The sequence below is a fragment of the Condylura cristata genome, unplaced genomic scaffold, assembly GCF_000260355.1.
Source record: "Condylura cristata isolate star-nosed mole 26May11 unplaced genomic scaffold, ConCri1.0 scaffold00046, whole genome shotgun sequence".
Lineage (NCBI taxonomy): Eukaryota > Metazoa > Chordata > Mammalia > Eulipotyphla > Talpidae > Condylura > Condylura cristata.
In genome coordinates, this window is record NW_004567147.1 from 2490728 (window position 1) to 2502531 (window position 11804).

General features: G+C 40.0%; 1 protein-coding gene across 1 annotated transcript in view; it reads left to right on the forward strand.

The window, feature by feature from the left end:
• The first annotated feature begins 1176 nt into the window (after positions 1-1176).
• Positions 1177-11804, forward strand: part of PHACTR1 (phosphatase and actin regulator 1) — a 531128-nt gene continuing 520500 nt past the window's right edge. Inside the window, exons 1-2 of the mRNA XM_012734131.1 lie at positions 1177-1196; positions 2940-3090. Of these exons, the coding sequence (XP_012589585.1) occupies positions 2988-3090 (103 nt within the window). The 5' untranslated portion in view covers positions 1177-1196; positions 2940-2987. The remainder of the gene's footprint in view (positions 1197-2939; positions 3091-11804) is intronic.

The window sequence follows — 11804 nt, forward strand, 5'->3', positions numbered from 1 at the left end:
CATATATACATATATATATACATATATAATGGTGGGTATTCTTTTTTTAAATTTCTTTAAATATTCTCATTACATCATTCTTCATTTTTTCGCAACATGAGATTTCCCCCATGAAATTCCCAGCACAAATTCCCCCATGCACCATCACCATAGTCCCTTGTGCTCTTCCCACTCTTGTCCTGGTCCTTGTGTCTCCTCTTCCCCTAAAGAATGTCTCTAATCTCTAGTACAAAAAAACAAAAAAGGAATCACAAACAAAAAGTAATTGTAATAAAGTGAATATCAAAATCATCAGGGAACCTTCCAAGTCTTCCTAAATGTATCTTCTGTTTTCTTAACACCATACCACTTTATTGCCAATTCTGTTTGATCAGCAATGGGCACAAGTTTTGTGGGAAGTCCAGCGTTGGGGTGCATTTGGCTATCATTATGCATTTCATGAACAGATCTCAAAGTATTGTGTCTAAAAGTCCTTGCTGAGGTTTGGAAAGGGGATACCTGATCAGAATAAGCTCAGGCATCTAACCAAAGTGTTTTGTTTGTTTGCTTGTTCATTTTGTTTGTTTAGGGGATTATTTTGTTCCCTTCAGACATAGTGGAATGCATTAGGTAGGTTGGCATGATTTGGACTGGAGCTTTAACCAAGCAATCAAAGGCAGTCAGAGGAAGAAAGGCAGTCAGAAGAAGAAATGCCAGGGAAGAGGGAGGGCATGAAATCAAATGTTCATTCTGCATTTCACTCCAAAAAGCAGCTCACTATTATAATTACCCACCTTATTTTGTAGCTCAGAATAAAAGTGGCTTTGCACCAACCCCTACCCAAGCAGTCGTCATGATTAGAAAGTACTCCACACCTTGGAGAACTGAGGAGACATGAGCATAATTTTAAATGCAAATTAAATTGAGGGGGTAGCGGAGAGAACACATAAAAGACAGTAAAACAAAACCTTTCAATTTTCTTAAATTAGCAGTCTAATGTGTTTTAAAGAGCAGCTTCACTCAGATCTCATCTTAGGGGTTGAATTTCATCACAATATAAAATGGGCAAATCCATCACTTTTCTCTGCTCAGTGCTCTTGAATTGAGATTGAAGGGAAAATTAGAAGCTGTTCACTTGGGCTGCAGGCTCAGCAGCGTTCCACAGCAGCCTCGTTTTCTATGCTCCAGTGTCCTGTGGAGAAGGTCAGCAAGTGCTGGTGAGTACCTGCTTACTTCCAGACTCTTCCTTTCCTGTATTTTCCTGGCTACCTTTCCTTTACCGGGGAGAAGATCCCAAAAGATCTATATTATGATGCATCTTTCAAAACCTGGGGAATTTCAGACAGCTTTTTAAGCTTCTCCCAGAGACTGATTCACAGAAGGGAAGAGTTATTTTCAGCCTCGATGTTAGTGACTGATCTGTAGATTAATTTTAAGGGGAATGTTTAACACAGACTAAGTAAAAATGGCCTTACCCTCCCACCTTTAACCAGCATTTGGTTAAGAGCTGGAACCCCGACAATTGCTAGACAACTTTCTTATCATATTAACTGTTTAATCATGGAATTCTATTGAAAATGCAAATCAAACTGGGGCTATAAAAATAAATTGTGAAACCAAGAAGTTTTTTTTTTTTTAATGTCTATGACACTTCTATGCATAGAAGGTGGAGAGGGAGAGGGGGGAGACCAACCCTACATGGCAGTTATGTGTGAAGATGGTGATGGTTTTCTGCCAAAGTTTTACACAGAAAACTGGTCATTTTCTTCCTGCACAGAGGAGGATACAAAGAGGCTGAGGCTGGCGTCACCTTCTGTTGCTAAGGTAACATGCTTGGGCCATTTTATCTGATAAAGGAAGTCCAGTTGATGGTATACATTATTCATTGCCATTCAAATCAAACAATCAAACTTGTTTAATTTCACAGGAAATATTTAGTGACATCAAAGACATTCTGATTGAAAGTGCTCTTGTTTTTACTGCCGGCAATTAACTCTTGGTTTTTTGGTTTGTTTGTTTTTTTCTACAGTAAGTATGATTTGAAGCTGGGGTATCTTTGGGCATTTTTTTAAAGTTTTTTTCTTACTGGACTTTATTTCTTAAATTAAATGTGCACTGTTAGAAAAAAAAATTGTATTATCTATCTGAGCTTGATTCTAATGACTTTGTCTTGTTAATTCTTTCCACAATCATTCTGCAGAAATAGAGATACTTCATCTGTATGAGTAACAGGGAAAGATTACCTATGCTAGAAAGAACCCAACAGGCTGAATTGGTTTTAATGAAGTGAAACAGCTTTTTGACAGTCTGGTGCATGATGATATTATGAGGATCATTACAATACTGAAATAATTGTCACAAGTTTACAAACCAGAAATTTTACTCAAAAGCAGCCTGTGTCAGAATCAATCAGGAGATGGTCCTTCAGCACTTTATAAAATGTGCAGAAGGAAATCACTGCAAAGAAGAAATGAAAGGGATTTTTACAGCAAGCATGTCAGCGTGTGTCATAAACAGGCATTGAGGAGTGGGAGTCTCTGGTTCCCAGGCAGTTCTTGCTGCTCAAGGGAATTAAAACTCCCTCGATAAACTAGAGATCAATACTCAGAACAGCTGACACTCATTGATGCCATTTACCATGCAGACTCTTTAAAGACTGACAGTATGTGATTTTAATAGAATATTTTCCAGTTAATATACAGTAAGAAGAAAGTGGTATGTTGTCTCTTTTTAGCTTCAATCATTTTTTTTCTCAGTAGAATGTATTTCCTTTAATGAGTGTTGGCTAAATGATGCATTTTGTTTTTTCATGCAGAAGGAAATATATATTGAGATGTAGCTTTAGAATGGGAAATTTCAGCCAACCAATGAGATATTTCCTATTTAAACAATGTAACCTATGTAATATCTAGAGGATATTTTTGACATTATAAACGTTACGGCCTCCTTTTTTTTTTTAGGCATTCTAGTGACTATTTTCTTCTAAAACACTTTTTTGAACATTAAGGATGGATTATCCCAAAATGGATTATTTTCTGGATGTGGAGTCTGCTCATAGACTTTTGGATGTTGAATCAGCTCAAAGATTCTTCTACAGTCAAGGAGCTCAAGGTAATAAAATGGGAGGGAGAGAAGAAACTATCATTTGCATGTTGGTTACATTCACAATACAGTGTTGACTATAACAGTATAAGCTATACTATAGCTATCCAGCAAGTGGGGGCTCCAATTTGATTAGTTCTACTGAACTTTTGCTGGAATTGAGAAGAATATAATAAAATGAATAGATTCAAACATCTTGCATGCTACCTGACTTGCTACAAATAGTTTTGGAAAAACTACGATTTAAAAAAAAAATTCCCTGCACCTTCTTACGCCAAAGCAAAAGTTTGACAGACATCAAGGATGTTTTTACCTCCTAGAAAAAGTTGGGATTTTGGCTGCAGATAGCTAGGTCACCCTGACCTACCTTATTGAAACACAGTGGAGCAGGGGCTCCTGAGATCAGCTCTGAGTTTCTAGAGCTGTCTAATCTCTTTTAGATTAATGCTGTTACTGCCTCGAGGAATTGGCAGTGAAGCCTGAATTTCCTGCTATAGTGTGGCTGATATATACAGCTATATTACCTATTTCAAGAGGGTCAATTAAGCTCCAGTTAGCTTGCTCTTCCATGCCAAGATTCATTTAGAATATCTTACCAGAGCATGTGGATTGCAGAATGAAGCTAGACTGTTTATAGAACCCCCAACAGGCAGATTTTTATAATGATATTTTCACTTTTCCATGGAATATTTAGAGATTCAGTTGAAGTAACCTGATGATAGATATATGCCAAATGGTACAAGGGATACATTGAAGAGAAGGACACTTAAATAGATAAGTGGTTTAATTCTTGGGTGTCACAAAGCAGAGCTGATCTAGTAATGCTAGCTTTGGCCCTGTTAGGAGGAGGTGGTACTTGCCACAGGGCACTGATCATGGTCTGTTTTCACTGCCCCCCAGTGGCCTTTAATGAATTGATTTTGCTTCCCTCTCAAGTCAACCTTGAAGGCATGTAAGCTTCTCTCTTCCCTGCCTCCATTTTCCTAGGCATGATCTAGACTTCTATAATCAAGAGGGGCTGGAAATTATCTGGTTGATTTGCTTAGGTCAGTGCATTCATTCACAGAGCTTAAATTAGCAAAACTTAAAACAACTCATTCCCCTCACCCTTCTGGTGGTGTGTCAGCTTCTCGCAGCCAGTTAGAGACATAAAAATGGGACAGAGACTGGCTAGAATCTTCAGCCTCCTGTCAATTTGCGTGAAGATGGTATGAAAAAGGAGATGGAACATAGACGCTGGGAAGGAAAGTGGTCTGAAGCGAGGCTTACTCCTACACCAACCCCCAACTCCCTGTAGGCTGTTTAAACATTTGCTGTTTGTCTGGTCCATTCAATTTGAATGAGAGAAGAATGTTGAGAGATGGGGTCATGCACCGGAGCTGCATAACTGTTGGCAGAGTTGAGAAGGGGTGTGGCTGTTAATTATAGATAATAAAAATATCCATCTTTCCTTGCAGTGAGGACAGACTAAGGCTGTAAGAAGAGTGTGGGCTCCAGGCTTTTACGGAAGGAAAGCAGGCAAGGTGTAGGAGGCTCGGAGGACTCAGTGCAGCTTGGTGGCAGATGGAGCTGGGGGCGGAGTGGTCAGAACTGTCGCCATCAACGACTATGGTTTAGACACCAGCGCGAGCTGGAATGTCTAGAAAATGTATGGGAGGTGGCAGCATAAGCTACTGCTGCTCCCTAATATCACATTCATTTGAAGGTAATCTTAAGATGTTCCAATCAAAGATTCTTGGATTTCAGCAGCATCTAGTTTTGTTTTTAGTATTTAGAGTCCAGAATCAGAAACCCACATGGGAAGTCTAGGAATCGGCATTTCAAGCAAGAGATCTGATGATTGTTGTCCAGGGAGCACGTCAGTCTAGGGACCTGCATTGACGGACCAGTTCGCTTTTTCTCCTTCCCTAGAGCCGGCATTCTTGGCCCTACACTAGCAGCAGCAAGGCAGCAACATGCCCTGGGCCCGACAGCCTACCTTTCCATCCAATATCTGGCCCATGAACTTAGGCAGATTCAGCTTTTGGGTCATGACCACACTCCTCTACAAAATGAAAATAGTAGTACCTAAGTTTTAACTTGCTCCTCACATTTTCAAGGAAGCTTTTGAAGTGCTTAAAATATTGTCTGCCACATAGAGGACACTCTACATAAATAAATCAATAAAATAAAATATCCCTAGCAAAAGGCGAGTCCTCCTCTGTTTCAGATTTCATAAAATATCCATTGCCTTGCAAACAAGAACTAAGGCCCGATAGGAACTTAGTGTCCTATTTTTAACAATTTTAATTTTAAATAACTTTAATAACAGAGTGGTTCTTTTCATAGTCAATCAAACTCAGAGCAAACTTAATAAAATGATAAAATTTGTCTTGTTTCTCCCCATCCCACCAAGGGCATTTCATTTAACAGGCGAGAGCCCCGTCTTTTCAACACCTTCTCTAGAGCCCCAATCTTCCTGGGACTGTCATCCCTGGAGCCACCTTTCTGGAACAGCTTTGTGACAGGAGCCACCAGATTGCTGTTTATGCTGTATCCTTCACAGCAGCTCCTTCCATGGGGTATAAAATCCCATCTTTTCCAATAACAAGCCCCTGGGCCTGATGAAGGACTTCAAGTCAATAGAAGCTAGGGGACCATGGCTCACTCTCTTCCCTTTCAGAAACAAAAGCACATGCTTTAGAGAAGATGATTAAGGGCCTTATCTCACCAATGGCAAGACTCAGAGGACCAGATGGTGACTGGTTCTTGAGAAAGACCTTTGGGGTCATTAGGAACTTACCTGCTGCTAATTCACAGTGCATTGCACTCTCCACCTGGCAGCCAGGTCACAGAGGCCAAATTGCCCCACTAGGGTATGTCTTCTACAACAGCGATCCAACTGAGAACCTAGTATGGATGGATGAGTGCCTGGATATTTGGTGACCCAGAACTGGGGTGGTTTCACTGATGTATTATTATTTTCTTTTTGCTTTGTCTACTCTTGTGATCATGCAGATATTTCTATAGACAAAGTGCTCTTCTAGGAAGAAATACATTTAAAGGGGAAAACAAATGAAAAGAATCTGAATTTGCCTTATTTTCCATATTTCCATTCTTGCACCAGTTTGTTTACAAATTTATAAACTTCTTTGAGTGTAAATTTATTAATTATATACAGCATGTTTTTTCCCAAAGCAACAATTCCATAATTATCATAGTTTTGACCTTGTCATAGTTGTTTTTTTAATTTTTCTGTGAAAGTGGTCAAAGCCTACCACTAAGTGGAGAACTGTTTAGCTAGTGAAAGCAAGAGGAATACAGGAGAATTAAATGATGGGGGAAAGTGATCCAGTCTATCATGAGGCAGATTCTCTTAAAAGTCTCAGAGATCTTCAAAAGTCAGGTAATTGCCCTGCTAAATAAAATGGTTATTTATTTTCCCATCTCTGTTTTTCTTTTGTTTGATGTCAAGGAGGGAAAATTACCTCCTCCCCAGGAATGCTGTGTTGTTGAGAGCAGTAGAAAGTCTCTGGTCATCCTGTCCTGGCAGTGGAGGAAATTCTTCAGTTAGCCCCTTTTGTCATTGTCAACAGGAAATCCTGGTCACAGAGTTCTAACATGGCCTCTGTTAACTCAACAGGAAAACTCTGGCAGGTGGAGATAAACATGGCATAAAGACCAGCCATATGTTGACATCACAAAACTTGATTTTACTGATCTTTCAGATTTTTCACAGTGATATCCCACCCATTTGCCTTTAAGCTCTGTAACTTGATTCTTAACAGTTAATCTGAGAAGGAAGTCATATGTTAAAAAAAAAATTAAAATCCTGGGATTTTCAGAATTAAATGGACATTTCAATGAGATCACTGATTCTCTTGGGCTTCTCCAAGCCTACTGCGTAATATTTGAGTGGGCCAGACCCAGGCCCCACTGCTACCTTTTCAACAAGCCTCTGGTAATCTGATGAAACCTCAAGGTTGAGAACCAATATTATGGATCATTAATCACTATGGTTCAAAGTGTGTTTCTGGACTAGGGTGTCTTCTTCATCTAGAAACTTGTTAAAAATGCAGAATGTCAGGCACTGTGGATCCTAGAAACTCAGAATTTACATAGAATCAAGATTACCAGGCACTTTATTTTAAGGTTTGAAAAGCAACACTTCCCTTCAAGTCTGGAGTCGGTCATATCATAAACCAATTAAATCAGAATCTTTGGAGGCAAGTCGCACACTTGGGGACCTTTTTAATTTTTTTAAAGATTTATTTATTTATTCATACAGAACTGGGGTACAGACCAGAAATACGGAGGGTGAGAGAATTCACCAGAGACAGAGAGGGGAGCAGAACAGGCAGATCCATGAAGTACACTGCTGAGGGGAGCAGCGGGCGTGTCAGGAGAGGTCTGCCGCACCATGTGGTCACCTCCAGGGCAAGCAGGGATAGAACTCATGACGAAGTGGCTTAAGCGTTTTAGGGCAATGCTTTAACCCTTCACCACCAGGGAGGGCCATGGCCATTTTAATTTTGCCAGTTGATTCAAATGTACAGCTAGGGTGAAGAACTCCCAACCTCTCATTTTAAAGAGGTTTAGCATAGTGTATAACTATTCTTTCCTGAGTCTCTTTTTCTATCTAGGTTGTTCTCTTTAAGTACACACAGACCCCTAGAAAGGTGCTAACAGATTGGCTATGAAGCAGGTACTGCATCTCGTGTATTCCTTGTACCTATTAATTCTCAAGGGGACCTTGGGAAGGAGGAACTAGCCCATTAACAAATTGGAAGACCAGACATTCAGGTGACAGCAGAGCCAGGAATTGAATTCCGCAAGCCCACAAGTGTGACCGAATCTCACTCCTGAACATGGTGAAATTGTGACTCAGCCACGTACACAAATCACACCACATATACCTAGAAGGTAGAGACTGGAAACAGCTCCTCCCGCCTCACACAGCACACCTTTCCAACTGGTTTCTTTTCTCAAAGCTCATCAGTATTTTCGAACATTTAAATTACCTTCAGCAGGGAACATGCATTAAAAGGCAGCCAGTTAACTGAAGTCACTAGGCGATCACATTTCGACAACTGCTCACAATCCCTCTTCTACCATGTTGCATAACATTGGGCATTGGCAATAGGTGTGAGGCATTGCTACCCATCATCATGTAGCTTTTCTGTCATTGACATTGTCCTGTTCAACAAAGGAAAAGTGCCAGTGTGAACATCTGAGGAGTACGACCATGGGCAGTTTATCCTGCCTCTCCTGGTGGTATTTGGAAATAAGGAGAATTCATCCAACAACCCTCCCTTCAAACGTTACTTACCCCCCTAAAACCTTTGGCCCAGAACACCCTGTGAAGTCTATCAGAACTGCCAGCTTTTCAATCTGTAGCTTTGAGTTAAATGTCCTCTGAACTTATCGTGCTGTGAGTGTTCAGAGGTCTGGGTGCTCCCCTTCTGGGTGGCGACCACACTTCACTCAGCACACAACCAGCCCTGTCTCCCACCCCCTCTGTTCTCAGCCCTCCCGCTCCTTCTCTGGTAGTCTCAATTCTACAGTCAGGTTTCTAAGGTTTTTGGTAAGACTTTTTTTCTTGTTTTCTCCATATTCCACATTTAAGTGATACCATCCAGTGTTTGTCTTTTTCCTTTTGATTTAGTTTGCTTAGCATAATCCCTAACAGTCTCAACTATGTTGTCACGAATGGCAGGGGATCCGTTTTTAAATAGTGTAGGAGTGGTATTCCACTGTGATACATACCACATCGTCCTGATCTGCTCACCTGTTTGGGGCACTTACTGTGTTTTCATAGCATGGCTACTATAAACAAAGCTGTCATGAGTATAGGAGATGCATGTCATTTCAATTTAATGGTTTTGTATTCTTTGGCAAATACCTAGGAGTAGAATTGCTCGATCATATGAGAAATCAGTTTTGATATGTTGAGAAACCTCCACACAGCTTTCCATAGAGGCTGTCCCAGTCTACATTCCTACCAACAGGAATGCAGCTAGCATTAATCTATGTTAAATGAGGAATTTGAGTGGCTGGTGAAGCCCTCTAAATGAGGGCTAGAAGAGGGATCCTTTTTCTCCACATCCTGGCCAACACTTGTGGTTTCTGGTCTTTTTGACATAGACTATTCTCACAAGTGTGAAGACTTTGATTTGCATTTACCCTTGATGACAAGTGATGATGAACATTTTTTTTTTTTAATGCACAATCTGTATGTCTTCTTAACATGGTCCCAAGAGACAAAGACATTTGGCAGCACTCAATTATTTTCAAATGGTTGGTAACAGTCATCAGCACAGAATGTGCTCATGTCATATCCTTTGCCGTGCTGAATGCAAAGCGCAACGCCCATGCCACCTCCTCCATGAAACCTGACTTCCTCAGGCCTTTCTCTCCTGGCATTCTGTTCAGCCTACATTGCAGCTAGTCTGCTTCCAACATTCACTATGTATATTAGCTCACATAGCTGGCTTCATCAGAGTCTCAAATCCCTCATTTAACATGGATATAAAGCTAGCTGCAAGTGCATAGTACTTGAAGGCATTTATTATTGGCTACTGATTAAATTATTTCACTACTATTTAGGCATTTATTATTGGCTACTGATTAAATTATTTCACTACTATTTAGGTGCCTATTACATACTTTAGTCATGTAAGTACCTAAAATACCACTCCTGGGCACCTCATACCATCACTGGTATACAGTGAAAGATTAAGTTATCAAATGCCTCTGTTGAAATGAAGGAATGGAAATGCTTAAATCTGCATGACAAAGAGATGTTTGGGTTTTAAGGAAAGGACTTTGGACAATTCAAGATTTTGAAAATAGAACCTCTTAGAATCTTTAAAAAATTAACCTTTAGTTGAAAATAGATGTTTTGCTTAAGAGTGAATGGAGAGACAGGTAAAAATAATTTTCAAACACATACAGATGTAGGAAATGGAATACAATTATCAACTTTGCTACATCTGCTCTAAAACTGAGGAAATTTAAAAATTAAAATGGAAAAGAAAATACAGCAAGAGGGAATTGATATATTATTGAAGAGAATTAACTATTAAATACATTTCTAGAGTTTCCTGAATGGTACCTTTCTTGGAAGGGTTTTTCAATATATAATAGTCTATGATAAATGAGCTTTATTCTGCCTAAAAGCAGAGTATGAAATAGATAACCACCCAGTGTTTATTCTGATGAATTTAAGATCAAATCAAAGCATGCTCTGAACGTATTTAAGAAACTAGCTCTAAGCCTTACTTTAGTTGAAATCTTTGCCCTGTTTTCTTTGTATTCTTACTGGCTAGGTCAGTCATATACATTTTTGGTTGATTAATCTTCAAACTGGCTTTCATTCATATTCCTGCTTCCAACTAGACTCGATGGAAGGTGGCTGTGGATTGCTATCTAAGCCTCACATAAGTTATGTGATCTTTGAGAAGCACTCACTGAAATCCTGGCCTTGATTTCTTTGGAGTCATCCCAGTGAGTGACAGTAAATCTTATCCCATTTTACCCCCCCCACCCCCACCCTACCAAGCACCTCATGTCATGGCCTTGGAGGTGGGGGCTCATGTGGAACTACAGGTGTGATGTGTTCCATAAGATTTCAGTCAGGTGTGGTGATTATAGATCATCTTGATCCCATTTGGGCTGTTGGTTGGATTATAACATTTTTATTACCCAATCTAATGTTCTTCTACCTGGTACTCAAAGTTCTGATGGGACCAGCACAGCAAAACTGGTACATTTCTGTCTCTTTGTGACAGTGTAGATGTGCTCATGCTATTTTACAGATCTTATCCCTGAAAAATATTTCAGATGGCACTTGTGTAGAGATAGACTTATTTTTTCAACTTTCAACTGAACAAATATTGTTGTTGTTGGGTGTTTTTTTTTTTTTTTTTGGTACATTTTTTCTCTGTAACTCTAGCCAGGAAGTAGCATGCTGTGCTTCACTTATGGATGACAAGCTAACTACCAAGTCTTCCTTTCTAGCTTCCCACACACTCCATTTTAGACCTATAATTGCTCACACTTAGGTTTTCCAAATGTGTGTTTAATTTAGAGAACATTTTTTGTTTGCGAAGGAGAAGGTGAAGGGAGATCAAGAGGAAATATATTGAAAAGTTAGATGCCTACCAATACCATCCACATATATATGACCATGAAATCTGATTTTCCATTTCTGGAGTGAGCCCTTGGGGTTGGACACTTTTCTCACACAAAGTGGCTTTCTTGGTGTTGACAGTGTACCTTCACACAGTTATCCAATGACCTTTACATATTTTCCCCAGTGATCTGATTGTCTTTGCCCCCAAGCAAGCATCTGTTTAGCCATGGACTATGATTCAGGGCTCATGAGTGAAGTAAGACATGAGGGCAGGAGGAAGAGTAATAGAGGACAGAATCAAAAATAAAAGAGATAAAATTACAACGAAATCATTTCTATCCAATAAAAACTCCTACCTACCTATATATAAACAACAAGAGAAAGTGGATTAAAAATGTGACCCAGAGCTCTCCCTGATGGTGCGACAGGTTAAAGCATCACAATACGAAGCTCTCTGATGCCACTGCAGTGAGAGTTCCATCCCTCACCAGGGAGCTGACCCACATGGCTTGGCAGACCTCTCCTCACCCGCCTGCTGCTCCCCTCAGCAGTGTACTTCGTCGGTCTGCCTGTTCTGCTCCCTGCTCCGTCTCTGGCGAATCATCTCACC